The sequence below is a fragment of the Fringilla coelebs genome (genome assembly GCF_963513975.1).
Source record: "Fringilla coelebs genome assembly, chromosome: 1".
Classification (NCBI taxonomy): Eukaryota; Metazoa; Chordata; class Aves; order Passeriformes; family Fringillidae; genus Fringilla; species Fringilla coelebs.
The window spans coordinates 38,275,487-38,294,620 of record NC_140028.1 but is presented as its reverse complement, the minus strand read 5'-3'; the positions used below and the strand labels follow the sequence as shown (position 1 = coordinate 38,294,620).

The following is a 19,134-nucleotide window of genomic DNA, read 5'->3' as shown; positions in this document are numbered from 1 at the left end:
CACAAGAATATCATCCAGCTCCAAGATAAGGAACATGTTTATTTAGAGAATAAATCTAGTTCAGATTTCATCATAATGTCAGTATTTGCCATATTACTACTACAGTTCCTGTCAGTTAACACTCAGTAGTTAATAGTATGTTGTATGCAAAGGGAGATCCGAATGAGTTGTGCATATAACCTGAGAACTGTCAGGTTTGCAACATGGGTCACTCCACTCTTGGAGGGTTCATTTCTTGCTGGGTGCAAGGAGACCAGAACAGACCTTCACCTGGCAGAAAACAGCTGACTTCCACCTCACAGATTTTTGTTTTATTTTTCCAAGATTTTAGTACCAAACCTGACAACTAAGACAAATTATCAGGCTCCTGTCAAAAACTACAGACAGTCCAGCCAGGCCATTGCAGCAGAGACTCCTCCTGCCCTGTGGTATGATGCAGATCAGTGGGAAGCCAGGGTCTGGCAATCAGGTGTTGGGGTTGGGCTCTGGCTGCAGCTGCTTGGGAGTAACTGCTGAAGGAAGGGGGCAGCAGCCAGTGAAGCTGCTACACACAGGTGTTGCAGACACTGCAGGTGGAAAGTGTGGCTTTGGTCAACACTGAAATCTTGAACCCATTGCATAGATAACGGGGTTATGCTTCATTAAATGTGGGCAGGAGATGGAGATAACCCTAAGAAATATAAGTTTCTCTAAGCCTAAGAACGATATGCTGATTGTTACTCTGCTAAGTCCAAATGAACAAATGACCTCACGGTGGGCTGGTTGCTTTACATTTTCTGTATTTATTGCAATTCACCAAGATGTATCTCCAAAGGAAGCACGTGTTTCTGCAGAACACCCAGTCACTAACACTTCAAGTGGTCAGCAGTATCTGGTCCCACTCACCCAGCTGACATGCACTGTGTTGGTTTGCCCTGTTGCTTCTGCTGCCCCTAATATACACATAAATTACTCAGAGAGCTTGTAACTCATCATTCAGCAGCAGCTCTCCCCATAACCCTTGACAGAGTGGATTAAGGGTGCCTTCTGACTCTGCATTTGCCATTGCCTGGGAATGACTTTGTGAGTGGTGACTGATCTGCTCCAAGGGAGTGGCCTCCCCTTTGTGAGCCCTCAGTTTGCATCCTCACTGTGCCCCAGATTGGAAGTTGCCATCTGTGCCTCTGGGGTTCTTCCACTGACACAGGTCTCTGCAATGTCTCTCCTGCTAGGACAGGGGACCTCACTAATTGCTACGGTGATCAAAGCTATTGCCTCCCACATTAGTGACTCTGTCCTTCAGATCTTGGTGTTGTCTTGGTGTTTCAGGAATTAGAAACTATGAGTTTGACTAGCTGGTTCAGACTACCCTTGCCTTATCTTCTCTGCCAGATAAGTCATGTGTGGCCCAATGTGGCAATCCCCATGCTGAGCAGGGAGCTCAAGACATGCAGAGTAAGTCCCCAGACCACCATCCTCAGCAATGTACAAAACAAATAGAACTGTCATAATTCACAGGAGAACAAAGACTGAAAATTTTCTGCCTGAACTGAACACTATATCACAAAGTTCTGTGGCTCACCAAGTAGAAAATAATCCAGACAATTCTGTTTATTGTTATATTGGTTAATTTTACTCAGTTCCAAACTGTCCTTCTTCTCAGTAAGGTTCCTAGTAATGCAAATGTCATTCAGTTATATTCAGATAAATCATGTCAAGTGCATATGTCTAGCAGAGAAGTGCTCCTTTCTGCCAAAAAATTAATTCTGAATTTGTATAATACTCTTTGTGAACACTGTTTTCATTACCTTTGTAGAATGCATCTCCCGTCTACAGAAAATCTGGCTACTGACAGCACAAGAGATGATATGGAATACAAGCAAATCTAACATTCAAAACAATAATGGGTATTCCTACATATTTGCATTCATACCATGCTTAAAATCAGTACTATTTGGATCACAGATGACTATTGAATGCTATGCCAAAGTAGATATAAAAGCAATGATAATGACAATTTAAAAATAGTTAACAGTGTGAATTGGAAGATTTAATATGTTTTCTTCTTTTAATGTACAGCTCATTCCCAGAATTTCCCTGGACCATGTGGACAGACCAACTGTCACAGCTGTCTATCAAGGCTGAATTAGATGAAGACAAACAATACAGGCTTTGTGGTTCAACTGAAGCAGCAGTCTCAAAAGTTTCCATTTCTCATCTGCGGGCACTGTGGGAGCATTGTCTTCCCCCTCTCTGAAAAGAGAATGGAACAATTATGTTACTGAAATTCCTCTGCAGTGGGTCTGAAAGACTGTTTATATCCAGCCAGGAAGACAGGGAAAACTAAAAGCTGGGATTTCATGACAGCAGGTGGGAGCAGTTTCAGGGTATATACTTCAGTGACATAATGGTACTAATTCTTCTCTTTTAGGGTAAAGGCAGTGCTGCAAGATTTACTAGCAATGGAGGAAATGGCAGTAAAAATGCAAAGTTAAATGCAGTGGTAAAATTATTAATTTGAAACAAAGTTTTAAAACTGGCTTTCTGAATCAGTTTGGTAATTGATTATAACCCGGTGCCCATGGTAGTAAACTAGAAAGAAAAATCTACTGGTCACGGAGAACTTTTTACCATTTACTATTTTAGAGGCCTTACTGGGTGAAGTGCTGTGTACCAGCTCTCATGGGAGTCAGGTGGGCTCAAAGGATAGAAAGCAATTGCTCTGTTTCTCCTAACAGCAGTAATATTAATTAGCAGCATTAATCAATACCTGATTTCATGCAAACACATATTCATGTGCTTTGGCATAACCTTAAGAATGCAGGTGCCCAGGTTGCCCCAGTGCTCTCAGTTCAGAAGCAGTGGGTTTGAGAGTGTCTGACTGCTTCATGCTGTTGTAATAATAATTTCCTTTTTTTTCCCCTGAGGTTATTATAGTGCTAACAAAGCTCAGTGTGTACACACAAACAATCTGAAAGTGCTCGTGTGCAAATGGTCACCTGGGGCTACAACTGCTTGCAGGAAGAGTCAACTCATTCCAGAGAATTCCCACTCTGATCCTGACAGGGGAAGGGGCTGTAGAGGTTGCCAGTAACCAGCAGTGCTGCCAAGAAGTCAGTGCCTACCCACAAGACAACCTGTGCTGTGATTTCCACATAGTCCCTGGTTATCACTCAATATCCCCCAAAGCCACGTTGTCTGTCAGCAGCACCATTTGATGGTCCCCTTGAAGAGCTTTCTACCAGCTGCCTCCTAAGGCAGGCTGTAAGCAGTGAAAGGGTTTTACACTCCACATAACAGCACAGAGGATTCCCAGCTCCTCCTGGGGCTTGGTATAGAGGTGTAGCATTAAAAAACCCAAAACAACAACCAAGAAATAATAAGTTATTCTCCCTCCCTGGAAAAAGTCTTGGCATGTTTTTCAGTTGGCTACTGATACAAGGGTGCAGGGACCAACCAACCCCCTCCCTGAACTGAACAGAAAATTTCCATTTTTGTGGCCAGAGGTACTGGATCAGTGAATAAAACAGAACAATCCGAGTGAGAAAATTCAAAAGAAGCCAAAACCTTTGTGGTCTTAAGGTTCCATTTAGGTAAACTAATGCTGTGACACAGTGACACTCCCTCAATCTCAATTAGTGCTTAAACTAATTAAGAAAATTGTTTTACACACTGCAGTGAGTAGTACCTCTCTTCTTTCTTGGATAATCCCTAGTGGGATGTAAGGGTGATTGAGTATCTAATTACTCTTTAATTGAATGCACATTTTGTACATTTTTAGCTAGTTCAAGCTTAATGCTTTTAGTCCAAAAGTCAGTGAAATTAACTTGAACTGGGATTTGGTACCTATTTTATTAATGAATTACTTTTTGAAGGGAGCCTAATTATGAGCCAGTCCGAAGGTTTCAGCTGTGTTTGTTACAGAAATGCTTAATGTATTGTCTGACAAAAGACTGATTGTATATATTGATAATGTTATTATCCATATTTGCCCTTGTTTATTCTTGTTTAACAATATCTTTCCTACTTTCTGGTGAAGTCCTCTACAGATCAAATAACTATTCCCAAAGAAAACCTTCCAGGATCAGGGCCATAAAGAGTAAATACCTGCAAAATCTGAGAGTTCTTCACAATACCCATGGTTAGAAAAAAAAATTATTAACAAGGTTAATCAAAGCTCAGAATTCAACCCCAGAAGGTAAAAAAATCATTATTTTTCCAAGAAGATTTATATCTAATTCTTTCATATACAAAATTTTATGCACCTATATTCTTCACAGAGAAAGTTTTCTTGTACAAAACTGGGACAAATGGAACACTATAAATTTTATCTCAGAAACAAGGAGCAGAAATAGGAGCAAAGATAAGGAGCAAAGCTAGTATATTTTTAAGAACCAAAGGTCCCAATGTTCCTATAGCAATAGAGAGAAAATATTTAAAAGAGAAGATATGAGAAAACTTCAGTGAAAAGGATTATTTTTCAAAGTCTTCCAAAAGTGTTGAGAAAGCGCAAATAAAGAGAGTATGGAGAAATTAGATAGGATGTCCACAATAATCTGTCTTTCCATCTGATAAGGAGGAAGTAAGATGTCCCACTGCAGCAGCTTTAGGTCAAGATCAATACACAAGATCAAAACCTTTCTTCTGCTGCTTAAAAGTAGCCAATCTCTTTCCTGGAGAGCTTTTCCACTTCTTTTGTCTTACCCTTCTCCTTACCCCCACTGTCTCACACAATGCCCTATCTTTTTCTTTATAGAAGGATCTTGCCTTGTCCCCCTTAACACTACAATAAATCAAAAAGTTTAAGTTTAAAAAAAACCCAAAATACATAGGTGGCAAAACCAAAATAATACTGACAAAACATTACCTTTATCCTACACCTTCCTAGAAACAGGTGTGGATTCAGAGTGTCTCAGCAGAGACACCTGAGTACCTTAGAACTGAGTACCTTATCAAACCTTATCATTCTTGAAACAAACACTGCATTCCTTTCATGAAAAGGTTACAATTTATTGAATCAACATCAATTTCTGTGGGCATTTAGCTGCCTCTAGCTAACTAAAATACACCTTCGTTTGTCTTGAGCTATGGGGATGCATAAATGTTTTTAAAGAAACTTTTGTTGTGTAGCACTGCTCTGTCATAAACTCTGGTCTTATCCATAAAACATTGTTAACAACAGTTAGGGCTGACATTCTGTTTCTTGGGTGGTGAGTATCAGTTGCAAAAAAACATTTTCAGTAATCCAAATAACTTGAAAGCTTTAATTTGCTATTTATTTACAAAACATGTCTGTTTGCTTAGCAAGAGTTTGCACATTTTTCATTGCATTGCCTTTATCCATACCAAATAATCAGAATTAAAAAGTTCCAATAAGAGTAAGGATCTGGGCCAACCTGGATCTTCAGTTTCAATGGAGTAATAATGTTCTGCTTAAATCTGTGTGATTTCATCCAGGTAAAACAGAGTACACTTCCATAACATTGGGGAAGGAGGAAGGCATACTGCAGGCTTTCTTCTCTGTATTGTACAGACATAGGTACCTGCATGTCCTCCTAGTATCTTTGATAATTGAGAGTCTATTACATTATATTTTATATGCATCACTCTTTTTTTTTTAATGGGTATAGCTTTATCAGTGATGATTTAAGCTTCCCACCATTTTGACTCACCACTAATTTGCAGCATTTTCCCCATAAGTGAAAATACCATGGCAGAGTTTCAGTGCATGTTCAGACTCTAACCTGTGTGTTGTGATTGCTAACACTTTGTGAGGGTGTTTCGTATGACAGGCACTCTGGGCTCCTGGCTACATTATCAGTTCCCAAGCAGCAGTCTACAACCCATACAGGGTTTATGGTAAGCTTCTGGGAATTATACTCTCAAAACTCTTTTTATGAAAAGCTGATGATAACAGTGAATTATGAATCTGAAATACTGTATGATGCTGGCAGAAACTCACAGGTCACAAAATTTAGGAGCACTTGTCAGCATGAAGTATCTTATTTGAAGCATAAGCAGGGATCTGATTCCTAGACTACCTTGTAACGTTTTTAGCTTTGAAAAGGAAGCACAGTAATCACTCCTCCATGCTTCTTTACATGCTAAGGGATTTTGAATATTTTCCATTCCTCCCCAATTCATCTATTTCTAACAAGAGCTCAGTAAAGAACTGAACAAGCACAATTCCAATATGATACTAACTCTGAAAACTCAAAATGGTTTTCTTTCTCATTTAGGGCTTGATCACCTGCTATACTGATGCTCTAGCCTGGACCCATAAATACCACAACGAGGACATAAATACCTAGCACAACCAATTCTTGGCTGCTTCTGGCTACCAAGTGCCTACATTCTGGCCCCCATGTCAGAGCTGTCACATAAGTAACAAAAGAGTTTTTCTAGTCACTTGTTTGAATCATCAACAGGAAAAAAAATTAATGCTGATATTATAGGGTTCACTTGCAATCTCAGTGCACAGCCTACCCCCTGCTATTACAACAAAGTAGGGGAAAACAGTCTCAAAAGGCACCCTTTTTCAGCCATTCCTGGATTTTTTGGTTGCCTGAAGGCTCCAAAAGTTTTGTTTCCAGTAAGTATCTGCTCACAAGCCAAATGTGTTTGGCCCTCTGTCCTACAGTCATGCACTCAATTGTAAGCACATTCTCAAGAACTCTGAAGTGGCAGCAGAGGGCTGGGCATTGAACATTAGACATTAAATACCGAAGAACAAGAGTCAAGTTTGGTGATAACATGAAGTTCAGTTTCTTTAAAAGACTGAAACTTAACGATTAAACCAATCACCTTTTAAGCATAAATTCTAAATTCACGGAGAAAAACAATGACCAATAAAAAAATCACTCACTTAGAAGAAGTATAAATACTTATATTTCAACAAATGTAGGAAATTGGTGTTTGCATTTCTTAAGAACTAGTGTTGATAATCTTTCTGTCAGGTTGATTCAGGTTTTTTCAAACAGGAAAATGATAAGAACAGTTGTAGTAGCCTAATGATGCATGGCTGCTAACAGCTCATTCCAGCTCTGGACCTACACAACAGGAAAGAATAAAATCCCCAAGTGTTAGAACTTCTGCAGAGCAACTTGTTTGTAAACTTCATGAATTACAAATGCTACTAGTAAACTGAGAGTAAAGACACGTGGATTGCTAATGTAAATGTCCATTAAAATATAAATTTCACTGAGATCTGTTTAAACACAGAAATACAGCCCATAGCATTGCATCACCCTTCCCATTTCTAAAAGGTGAGGTGCAGCTCCATGGCTCACTCTGGATTTGAATGTTCTTTCATAGTCTACAATCTCTTATCATATAATTCACAATGCCATAAAGAGGAGAGTGCACCACTGCCTGTTCAGTACTAGCTCATTCCCACTGGCAACACCAGATCCCCTATTTATTATCCTGGGGAAAGGCCAACATAGTTTTGTAGCCACAGGAGCTGCTCAGCAGCTTCAAAAGCAAGGAATTTGCACTTTCCAGTCACAAAACACAGCAGATAGTCACCACATTGCCCTCTCTCGCTGCTATGAAACTAATGCTGTGCCAGCTTCTCCTTGCCTGCTCAGACCTCTCAGTATCATGCAGAAAGTGTCTGCAGCATCAGAAATGCAGTCTCTGTTCCTCCCACCCTAAATTACACCTTCCTGCTCCTCAGGCCTAGCAAAACCTTGCTATTTTAATGATGTCATTTAATTGTTTTCTCTAATCTTGAATTTACAACTAGGAAAATAGTAATTATATTAAGCATGTTTTTAATCTGAATTAATTTCTGCTACCATAATTTACAGAACATTGGATAAACTTGCAGTCTGTGGTCTGAGCCTACGACAGATGCATGTGTATGTATGAGTTTGTATATGCACTTGTGCATATAAAAATTGATGCTTTCTCAGGAATTTCTGAATCAGTCACAAATGAAAAAATGTTCAGGAGAACTTGAGTAATGTATGTATGCAGATGGAGTAGGTATAAGACATCATCACACTTGGAGGATAATTGTTTATGAATACCAAATAAATTGTGTCTGACATGGGGAGTTTTGAGACAACACACTGGAGATCAAATTCTCTTTTATTAATTATTCTCAGAGGAAATTAAAGTTTATCACTCTAAAAAGAAAATATTCTTTTAGAAAATTGTTTTTTTAGAACAATTTCTTACAGTCTTCTATTAAAAGAGTCTTGTGAATTTCAATGACCTCTGTAACAGGCACCTATTTGACCTCCCCTTAGTAAACAGGAGAAATGCCATTTACCTACTGTATGCATGGAATCATGTGTATACACCCCAGTGTATAAAGACATGTTGGCATGCCATCCTGAGTTCACTATCATTACAAATTCAAGCTGGTACTCAAGTGTTTGAAATCAGAAGTCTTGCTCATTCATAGATAAAGCTGTTCCACTGATGTAAAAGAAAGGAAAAGCATGTCTATCAAATCAGCTACACATAAAGCAACAAGAATTAAAGAAGGGCTGATAAATCCATTGGAAACCAAAAATAATGCTGTCTTCAGTGAAGAACACAGTACTGGAAATGTTCTTATCTTTTAGAAAAGGTGGCAAGCCTTCTGGAATAGTCACAATTCACATCTTGAGAAATAGTGTGTCGAGCCTACAACTGTCAAATAAATACCCTTTAATGAAATGGAAGATGTAAGATATTTGTTTTTTGATTCCTAAGAGTGGTAGCATTTGTTTTCCTCACTGTTAGGCTTTGCTGTATAACAACAGTAACTATAAATCTTATTTCAAGATCATCTGAAATTAAGATACAGCTTAATGCCCACAGCAAGGGTTCTGAGTTAAGCAGGAAGTAAAAATGAAACTAGCATTAACACTGAGGAAACTACAATTTTATCACTTCTCTTTTCCTCCAGAAAAGGACTCGGGAATCCTGGCAAAGATCAAGTTCAAGCTAAGTCAGTAATGCACCCAAGGCAGCAATGAAGTCCTGCAGCTTTCTAGGCTGCACCAGGAAAAGCACTGCCAGCAGGTGGAGGGAAATGCTTCTACTCAACACTGACAGAACATCTGGAACACTGGGCCCAGTCCTGGGTTCCCCAGCTCAGAAGAAACACAGACACACTGGAGAGCAGCAACAGGCTACAAGCATGGTAAAGGATTGGAGCACCTGCCATTGAAGGATGGCTGAGAGAGCTGAAACTGCCCAGCCTCCTAGGAAAAGATGCTTCAAGAGGGATTTTATCAATGTGTATAAACACTTTATGAGAACAAGTAGAGATCACACCCGACTGCATCTTCAGCTGCATATGCTGAAAGGAGAAGAGTCAACGGGTACCAACTGAAATACAGGAAATTTAATTTTTAATTAAGAAAAACCTTTTTCCCTGCAGGAGTGCACAGGTACAATTTGCTTAGAGAGGTTAAGGAGTCTTCATCCCTATGATATTCAAAACCCAGCTGAACATGGCTCCGAGCAACACTCTTTAAGTGTTAGGCTCAGTGTTAAGCAGTTAACATGGCTTTGAGCAGAGGATCAAGCTAATAGATCTCCAGAGGCACCTTTCAATTACAACTACTCTGTTATTTTATTGTTCTTCACTCTCTAAATCTGAACTCAATTTTTTAACCTTCCATGTCTGAAAGCAAATCTGTACTGAGCTTTTACTCCAAACTCCTTAACACCTGACTGGTTCTTTCACTATTGGATATAATTTAAAGAGGTTAAAAATTTTTTTAATGGCTTTTTCAAAAGAAATGTATTTGAAAACTTCAGCAATGGCAGGAGAAGAAGGATGAAAAGGTCATTCAATGGAATGTAATTTGGATGCATGTCAAAAACCCTACCAAAACAGAATTCAAAAAGTCATTAACCCCAAGCTATAGCTGAGAGAGATACTTTTTCAGCAGAAAAGAAGCAGAGCCAGGAGAGGCCAATTAGATAGCAGCAAACTTATTCTAAAACCTACTGGGTTAAAGAGAGCAGAAAAGCTACAAAGTTCTATCTGTTTTGTCATCCTGAAGGACCCCTTTAGAGCCTGGCCAAACTTTGTCTTAGAACTGGAGAGGAATATTTTGAGATCTGGGCTTTTCCATGATGAGGGAACATTAAAAAAAAATTAGCTCTTTCCCTGGTATTATACACCCTGATATTCCATGTTTGTGTCAACTCTGCTTCTTACTCAACAAATTAGAACAAATTACATCAAAGATCAACATATGCCATTTGATCATAAGCCACAAAGGGTTCCGTTTTGTCAAGGTTTAAATCGAGGCTGAGGAGCAGATGTTCTGAAGCTTTGGGAGCATGGTGTGCATAGAGCCTGCATTCTGATTCAGTCAAAATCAATTAGACCTTTCAAACAACCTCTTTCTACTCCTATGGATACAAAACATTTACAAAAACATTCGTCTCCTCCTTTCCCCGGCAGAGTAACAAGGTCATGGCAAACTAATATTCCTCAAGGTTCTTCAAGTAACTGTGCCACACTGGCTTAGAATTAAAAAAAAAATATTGAAAACTTTACTGACAGGAGTTCCAGCAGCCTTGGCAGAGGGGCATAGTGTAAGAAAAGAAGTCAACCGGTGTGTTTGTAATTTTAATGTTAAAGACATACCACAGCTTTAAAATAAAAAATAATTTGCTCTTTGTAAAGAAGAACTGCTCCTCTTGAATCATTAGGAAGATGCTGCCCTGAAAACTATTACTTCCCCATCTACTACTGAGTCTTCATAGCAATATTCAGCTGATGCCAGCAGTCCCAGGTTAAGGGACTGCCCTCGTTCCTGTGAAGGAAGGAATCTTTCTGAGGATTTCTGAGGTCTGTGTGAAGAGCTACTGTTCCTCAACACCTTCCTGCTGGAGAGTTGTGAATAAATGACTACAAAGTAAATAAGATGGTTTCCTTCCCTTTTTACCCCTTTGCAAAGAAGAAATGTGAACGAAGCCATGTGATTTCTTTTTACACTTCATTTTTTTCAGCTCTCTAAACTCAATAGCAAAGATATATAATGAAACCTTGATTAGTTCAGTGCTACTTGTACTGATGCACACAAAACTGAAAAGACCTGACCAAACGAAATTCTGATAAAAAATTCAATCAGGTGTAGAGAAACAAGTGTCATTTCTTCTGTGAGCTACGTTGTGCCAGGAGTCACAGTTCTTCCTCAGTGCTTGAGTGTCCATAATTAGTATGGCCCTACAGTGAGGACTATTACTTTGCATTAAAAATTCCATCATTTGAGAATTAAAACTGCAGATTATTTTGTGAAGCAAAGCCGAGATAAATCTTATTACATAGAAAAAATCTTTATAAGTATTGACAAATGTAATAAAATTTCAAACATGAAAGCAAAAGGGAAATTTTTACATTTCAATTCCATCATTGTAAAGGAAACTCTTTCATGCTTAAAATTCAAACTCAGTGTGTCAAGTAATTTCACTGTTACAGACTTGAATTACCTGCACTGGCCTGAGGGCATTATTCACTCTCTGAGAAAAATTGCACTTTAATATTGCTACGATTTTCCCAAGTAATTTTTATGCAGAAACTGGGATGAATTTGAAACATCCATTTCAAGATTAAAGTGACAACATTTGCTTACTGCAGAGACCATGTAATTGAGAATTTGTTTTAGGGATATGCCCAAAATTAAATATGGGAATGAGAAAATAATATTAAAAAAAGGGATCAATGTTTTGGGTTTTTGTTCAACTTCTGGGATGCAGATATTAAATAGGGCTATAAAATACAAATAAACCCTTACTTCAACAGTGTTTTGATGCATACACTATATCAAATGCTAATGCTATATGGAAAGACCATGAAATTGTTGGTCATTGTCCTGGCCAATTTAATAATTTCTATCATGTGCAGGAGGGACAATAATCTTCTCACTTTGTTTTAATGGATCTTTTGGAAGCACTGAATTATCAATCTTTTTTATGGGTTATCTGCTACCTGATCATTTGTTACTTCACATGAAACTGGAGACTGGATCCAGAGCATGCTCGGAATGGGCTTAACTCCACTACAGAGCCTGACATGAACTAGAGAGGGAAAGAATTTAAAGTACAAATAAATATCCTTACCCAAAACAGTTTATCAAAACCCTTTAAGCAGCATGCTTTCCAGATTAATCTGTTATTTTGTAGCTTTGAAGAAATGTGAAGATAGAAAATGGGAAGCTTTTATACTATGTATTTTAACAGTATATAGGGTCCTGCATTAAAGCAGGATCACTTCGTTTCAAAATCAACCATACAGCTGGTGCCTTGACTCATTACTTTCAAGGCAATAATTTTTCTTAGTATAATAGAATTATTTAAGTTAGAAAAGATCATCATGTCCAACTATTAACCCAGCATTGCCAGGTCCACCACAAAACCATATCTCTAAAATCACATCTAACATCTTAAATGCCTTCAGAAATGGTGACTCAGCCACTTCCCTGGACTTTAACTCTCTTTGAATCTCTTTGCCAGGTTTTCATTATAGGAAAACATCCATTAACTAAGTATAACAAGGATTAGGAGTAACTGCTGAACATTGAGGGAATTTATTTTATATAAAAATTAGATAGGGGGAACATAACATGAGAAGTTTTAATAACTGAAGCAGGATTAATGCAGGTTCACATGTGTATTTCTTTTGTGTCATCCTCAAATTCTTGCTCTGGGAGTCAATGAAGGTGGAAAATAAGCAGCAACTACTTTGACGAATGAAATATGAAAAAATAGGTATGACAGTATTTAATTTGTTGCCTTTTGTACCTTCACTGGAATTGCTCGAAATTCAGTCTTGTTGGGAAAGAACAGCATCGTAAAAAAAAAAAAAAGAAGCAAAGGCTCATTTTAGAACTAAAAGCCTCCTTCCAGAACTACTACCCTGCTTTTTTAATAGTGTGATAAGATCCACCAATGGCTGGTCTTCCAGAAACATGGAAAGAAATCAACCAGTAAAACTCAGTAACTGGGGAAATATACCACATAACCAAGGCATACTGCACTCTTCTTCACTGCAGCAGGAGAAATTTAAAGCTACAAGAAGTAACTGTGATGTAAGTGGGCATTGTGATTCACTGCCTGGAGGGTGGTGAATGACTTTTTTGTGTTCCGTTGCTTTGCTTGCATGCATGGCTTTTGCTTTAACTATTAAACTGTCCTTGCCTCAACCCACAAACTCTCTCACTTTTACCCTTCTGATTCTCTCCCCCATCCCACCACATGAAAGTGACTGAGCAGCTCGTGGGGCTTGGTTGCCAGCTGGAGGTAAATCATGACATAACCAAACTATTACACACAGGATGAAACAGAAGTTACAGTGTCAGAATTTAAAATTGTGACACTGTATCATAACATTAGCTAAAATTAGGTGCATTTTCTACTTTAACTAAATTATTTCAAAATTTTGATATTTCTGCTAAGTTTTTGCTTACCTGACTGAAGATTCATCATTGTTCTTCCTCCTCTGCTACTGAAATGCAGCCCTGATGACTCTATCACTAAGTGGCTGAGTTGGTCTGAAGTTATCTCCTAGGATTCCATCAGAGCCCTCTAAAAGTTCAGCACCTTTAACATGAGTCCTCAGTCTTCGAAATTCCTCTATCTGGAAGACAGAAAAACAGAAATTAAGAAGCTGAGACACATTCTTCACCATGGAACTAATGATCAAAACCAGCCCTGTCCAGCCAATTCTGCAGCTTTGAAAATTGGAGTGTTCAGGTGCCATATAGTAAGGTAAATATACATTAATAACATCTAAAAATAGCTATCAGCACTGTCAAAATATTTGAGATACAGAGAAAAACAAGAACTCTTAAGCACATGGTTTGGCAAACTTCTCCTTTGCCTTTTCACAACTTCTTTTAAGATCTATAACCACCTTGGCCATTGCAGATTACATCCTATGAATCAGCCTTACTGTCGTGTGTTTAGAGTAGCAATTCTGGTCTTCTTCAAAGAAGTGCATTTCAGGAATAATTTGCTTGACTATAAATTGTTTTGAAATTCTCCTAGTGATTTATTTACTTCCTGAAACTGTTGTTATCTTCTGAACCAGAAGAATTGTTGTTATCTTCTAAACCAGAACAGATTCTTAGCTTTAGAGGATGTCTGTTGACATTTTATATGAAAAAATACAGGTTTTGTGATCAAAACAAAATACTGCTTCAAAAGATCTGTAGGTGTAGATAGTCAGAAAGTCAAAAACAGTAAAAACTAAACATGAAATATTTCAATTGAGCCAAAACAAATATGTTTCTTGCTTGTAGACTCTTTTTACATTTTTCTAAATCTCATCTGGTGTACAGAAGAATATGAGCAGCTTCCATCTCCATCCCTGGTACTAGCATCAAGTGCTGCATGATAAAACACTTCACCTGTGCTGGTTTTATGAGTCTGATATTTTAAATAGTTACAACTACTAGAAAAAATATTTTTTCTTTGACATATTCACAAGCTGTCTTAGCTGGATTCAGCAAATGTACTTGATGACTGACTCCCCTTTGTACTACAAAGCCTCAGCCTTTGTACTTGTACTGACCCTGTGACACTTCCCTATGCAGTTCATCTCTAACTTGAAACTGAAGATGCACAGAAAATAAAATGGAGCCTGGAGTATACAATAATTTTAACATCTAAGATATTACAGAGTTAATATCTCCATGAAAAAACACCCTAGGAAATATTACAGGGAGAGTGTAAGCATGATTCCAGAATTAAATTAAATGAGGTACTAAACAGCAGGTAATGGCATTTTTATTCTTATCCTGCCTACAGAGAATACTTTCTTACTGCAACCTGGAACACAACTGCCCTCATTGTCGTTTTCCACTCTACAGCAGTACTGATAAAAACTTATTTACTTGATTTAGGGGCTAGGTCTTCTCTGCTTAATTTTCCTCAAAAAACAGTGTGTTTGGAAATCAACACTCAGCTTGAGGCAGCTGAGATATAAGGCAACAGCTTAGACTGCAAAAATGAAAAAAGCTCCTTGAAGGTCCTTTTAGAGGCAGAATCTTGTTATGGGAGATTTTTGTTGTTGTTGTTTACTTAAAGGAAACTGAAAACAAACCCACTACCAGCTTGGAATTGAAAAAGTCTTCAGAACTCAAGGGCTGGTAAATGACTGAAGGAGCTTTGTAAAAGCATACTTTTTCACCATCTGAATCAACTCTGGAAAGTCTGAGATAATTGCAGTTTAGGAAGGAGCACTTTACAAAAATGTGGCTTTTGTTTGATCTTGTGAGAATGAGATACTTCAAACAAAGACAGATGAAGGAGAGGGAAGAACAGGCTCTCTGCAAAGCTGGCATTTGTGAGCTGTCTCTTACTGAAACTACAAATGCTCCATCCCAGTTCCCACAGTGAAATCTTCCTCCAGGAGGTAACTCCTCACAAAGCAGCTTCCAGTTTCTTCAGTCAGGAGAGTAGGACTGACCTGATCTCTGTGCCTGCTCTTTAGTCTTTAAGGAAGTCAAGAATTGTAGGTCTGCTCCAAGGGGGAATTTCTTCTGCAATCAACACCTTCCTTGTTTAGTTGTTCCTTCCATGGTTCAGACTGCCGTAACAGAGACCCTTTGCTCTACTCCTGAGAAGCACTTCTGTCAGAACAGGACATTAGCTGTGCCAACACTACTTTCCCTATTGAATTTCCATGTGGCAAGGTAATATGTAGTCTCAGGTTGAAAGGTAGCTGGATGTGTATTCTATTTCCCATCTGTTACAGGTGGGGCAGTTATCTTCTGTTAATTGGGCAGTTTTTCTTTATTTCCTCCACAACCAATCCTCCCTCTGGGAAATATCTTCTTCTGTTATTGAACCATTGAGTGTCGCTGCATGGCTGATAAAATGACACCACCCCATTGTGGGAAGCTCCACCCAGAGGGAGGAGCCAAACATTCCTAACTGGATATAATCTGAGATTTGGAACATCACAGTCAGCCTTTCCCCACTGGATTCCCAGAGGGGCAGCTTTCTTCTCCACTGGATTCACAGAGGAAGACCAGGCCCATCTACACCACCACCGGACTTTCAGAGGAAAACTCCACCCTTCTGCAGGATCCCTGCTCCAACAGGACCACAGCTGTCACTCCAGGAGGACTGCAGCCACCATTCAATCAGACTGCTACCAACACCCTGACCAATAGGGTGTCAGGTTGTGTTCTGATTCTGTCAGTAGTTTATTTTCCTTTTTTTTTTTTTTTTGTACTATTGCATTCATTTTTTTTTTTAATTTTCCTAGTAAATAACTGTTATTCCTGTTCCCATATCTTTGTCTAAGAGCCCCTTAATTTCAAAATTACAATAGTTTGGAGGGAGGGGATTTACATTTTCCATTTCAGGGGAGGCTTCTGCCTTCCTTAGCACACACCTGTCTTTCCAAAGCAAGACATATGCATGCCCTGCTGATCCTGTTTCACTGCTCTCCATCTCCTCCCAGCCCCTCATAAGTCAATGCTGTGGAGTACACTCTGCAGGACTGCCAATGAAACAGATGTCTTAGAGGCTAAGCACACTTGGATAGTCACATACTGTTACCAGGAATAGCTAGTTAAAAAAGTTCTCCTGCCCAGAAGACATTAAGGATGACCTCAGCCTGTTCACACTAAAATTTGGGATTAAGTTCTTACCAGTATAAAGGCAAATCCACAATGTGAACAGTTCTACTGAGTAAAACCATTTATGTTCACATTGTGTAGGATTTTTTTTACCACTCATTGTATTCAGATCCTGAGCATTCTTCTGTTTCACTTACACATTTGCTGAAGAATAGAGCACACAATACTAATAATTTGCATGTTTTCCATAAACATTTATTTGATGTGAGGCATAGAAGCATTATCCTTCTGTTTGAAAATTTTACATGTCTCCATGACACCTTCCAAGAACATGGACCTACTTCCCAGCACCCAGAATACCATGAAGCTCTGAGTGCTTTATTTTAGTTTACCTAAATTTTGCACAATTCCCACTACAGCTCCATATGCTAGTTACTCTTTCTGTCCTTTGGTAGTTTTTCATTCTGAAGGAGGTAGACAAAAGGACTAGAGACCATGCCATTCAATAAAAGACCAGTTAACTCTGACAATGAATACAGCAGAACAAGAGCTCCTTCTGCATCATTGTTTAAAATCCCTACTCTGAGTGGCTTAGACAATGCAGTTGTTCTGGGCTTCAGTGAACCACAAAGCACATTATTCACAAATGTCCCTTTTTTATGTTTTAATATAGTGGAGAGCAGCATGAATAAGTCTTTTTCAATTATTTCCTGTTTTTACTGGCCTAATAGGAGTTTTCTCCCACTGCATTTCAGCAGGTACATGCATGTGTGAGGTATCTCACAAAAAGAATCTACACAGTTCTTTCTGGGCTGTGCATTTCAACATAAGTCAAATGAGGATGAAAAAAATCACAATAGGAGGACAGGAATATGCACAGAATGACCCATGAAGGACTTTTTGATGGAAGGGAAGTCTCATGACAAAGAAAATTACTTCCAATGAGGAAAGAGCATTCCTCATGATTCCAGGAAAGCACATCCTGATGCTGCAGTCCTGAATTGCTCTTTTGCTATTTGTATAATCAGCACACTCAGATCTCCTTTCACTTAACTTTGACTTAGATCAGTAGCATATCAACTCATCAGCTGAACTTCACTATCTGAAAATGTCTTCAGGTAAAAAAAAAGGTTCTCTACTTTGTAATGGTCAGCCTATTGTGCCTATGTCAAAATGTTTATTTCATTGTTTCAAAATAACAAAATGTGAAAATATTTTATGAGTGTGACCATGAAACAGAGTGGAAATTTTATTCATTTTTGCCCTTATGACCCGCAGTTTATTAAGCTGATCAATATTGCTGTGTTAAATGCAGAAAATTAGCATATTGTCTCCAATATATGAACTAGTTTGATCAGAAGAAAGAAATAAAACTTAGTCCATATTATATTATGTAATTCTTTATTTACTTGTTATTGACACTCAGAACTTGATTATTTTGTGGCCTGAAAAATTAAAATAGCCTTGAATTTGTCTCTCACTGGCTATAACCACAGATGCTACTAGTATTTATATAAAGCACTCGACATTTCATTAGTATCCCAAAGAAGAAATTTCTACAAGGTAATGACAAATGTAAAAATAATGTACTTAAACCTATTAGAAATGCATTTGCACTGAAATCTATGATTTAATACTACAAGCTGACTTAAAATTAAATACCTCTACCAGCCTTCCATGGAAGATTCAAAATGGTATATCCCATACTACATCCTCTTTTTCCACAGACAGAAGCCCTTGCATTTCTAATCTCTCCTTAATCTCTCCTGGGCAACTTGCTCTAGATGAACCTGCTTTAGCAGGGCATTTGGAATAGATGCTCTCCAGAGGTCCCTTCCAACCCCAATCATTCTGTGGTTCTGTGATTAAATGAAATCTCTCCTAGACACTCATGCCCACATGCACAAAAGAGGCCAGATTAGTTCATTGCAGAGAAAATGCTAATTACAATTTAAAATCTCAGAATTTTAGCTATAGCAAAATATTCTAGAACCAACAAAATCTTAATTTGGGCATCATGGGTACCTCAAAATACCTCTCAATTTACGAATCCCAGAATTGTCTCCTCTCACTTACCCCATATTTATTTTTCATTGTCATATTTATTTTATTGATATATTTATTTTTCATTGACATCTGAAAACAATATCTGATTAAACTTTTTTTTTTTAATCCCACCTTGGCAAAAGCCTTTCAAGTTCTTAATAATTATCTTCCCTGCACAACCTTAACTTTAATGCTGCCATCATAAATATCACAGAGGAATGTTTTTGTAATTGATGCTTATCTATGACAAGTATAGTGGATCATCCTGGCATGAGTCTGCTTCTATCCATCACTGGACTCCTGTGCCACCTCTCACCCATGTACAGTGCCAGTGGGAGGGAAAAGCTCCTCCCTGACTGGCATGCCCTTCATCCCTGCAGTGTTTTTGGATGGGATTGGAACCTCTCACAGTAATGCAGGAACACAAACCAGCTACCCCTCACCTAAAAGAGGCCATGGCTGTGAGTCTCAGTCTCTGCCCCAGGCACTACAGGTCACTCTTTCCCCCAGGCACAATATTCTTTTCAGGAGTCTTATCCCCTTCACGCAACATTCCAACATC

The 19,134-nt window shown here is 38.5% G+C and overlaps 1 protein-coding gene across 1 annotated transcript in view; it reads right to left on the bottom strand.

The window, feature by feature from the left end:
- Positions 1 to 292: 292 nt before the first annotated feature.
- The window catches only part of CA8 (carbonic anhydrase 8), a gene marked incomplete at its 5' end in the record, with an annotated part of 49,813 nt that continues 30,971 nt past the window's right edge, over positions 293 to 19,134 (bottom strand). The window contains 2 exons of the mRNA XM_084226484.1: positions 293 to 2,232; positions 13,404 to 13,573. Coding sequence (XP_084082610.1) covers positions 13,439 to 13,573 — 135 coding nt within the window. The 3' untranslated portion in view covers positions 293 to 2,232; positions 13,404 to 13,438. The remainder of the gene's footprint in view (positions 2,233 to 13,403; positions 13,574 to 19,134) is intronic.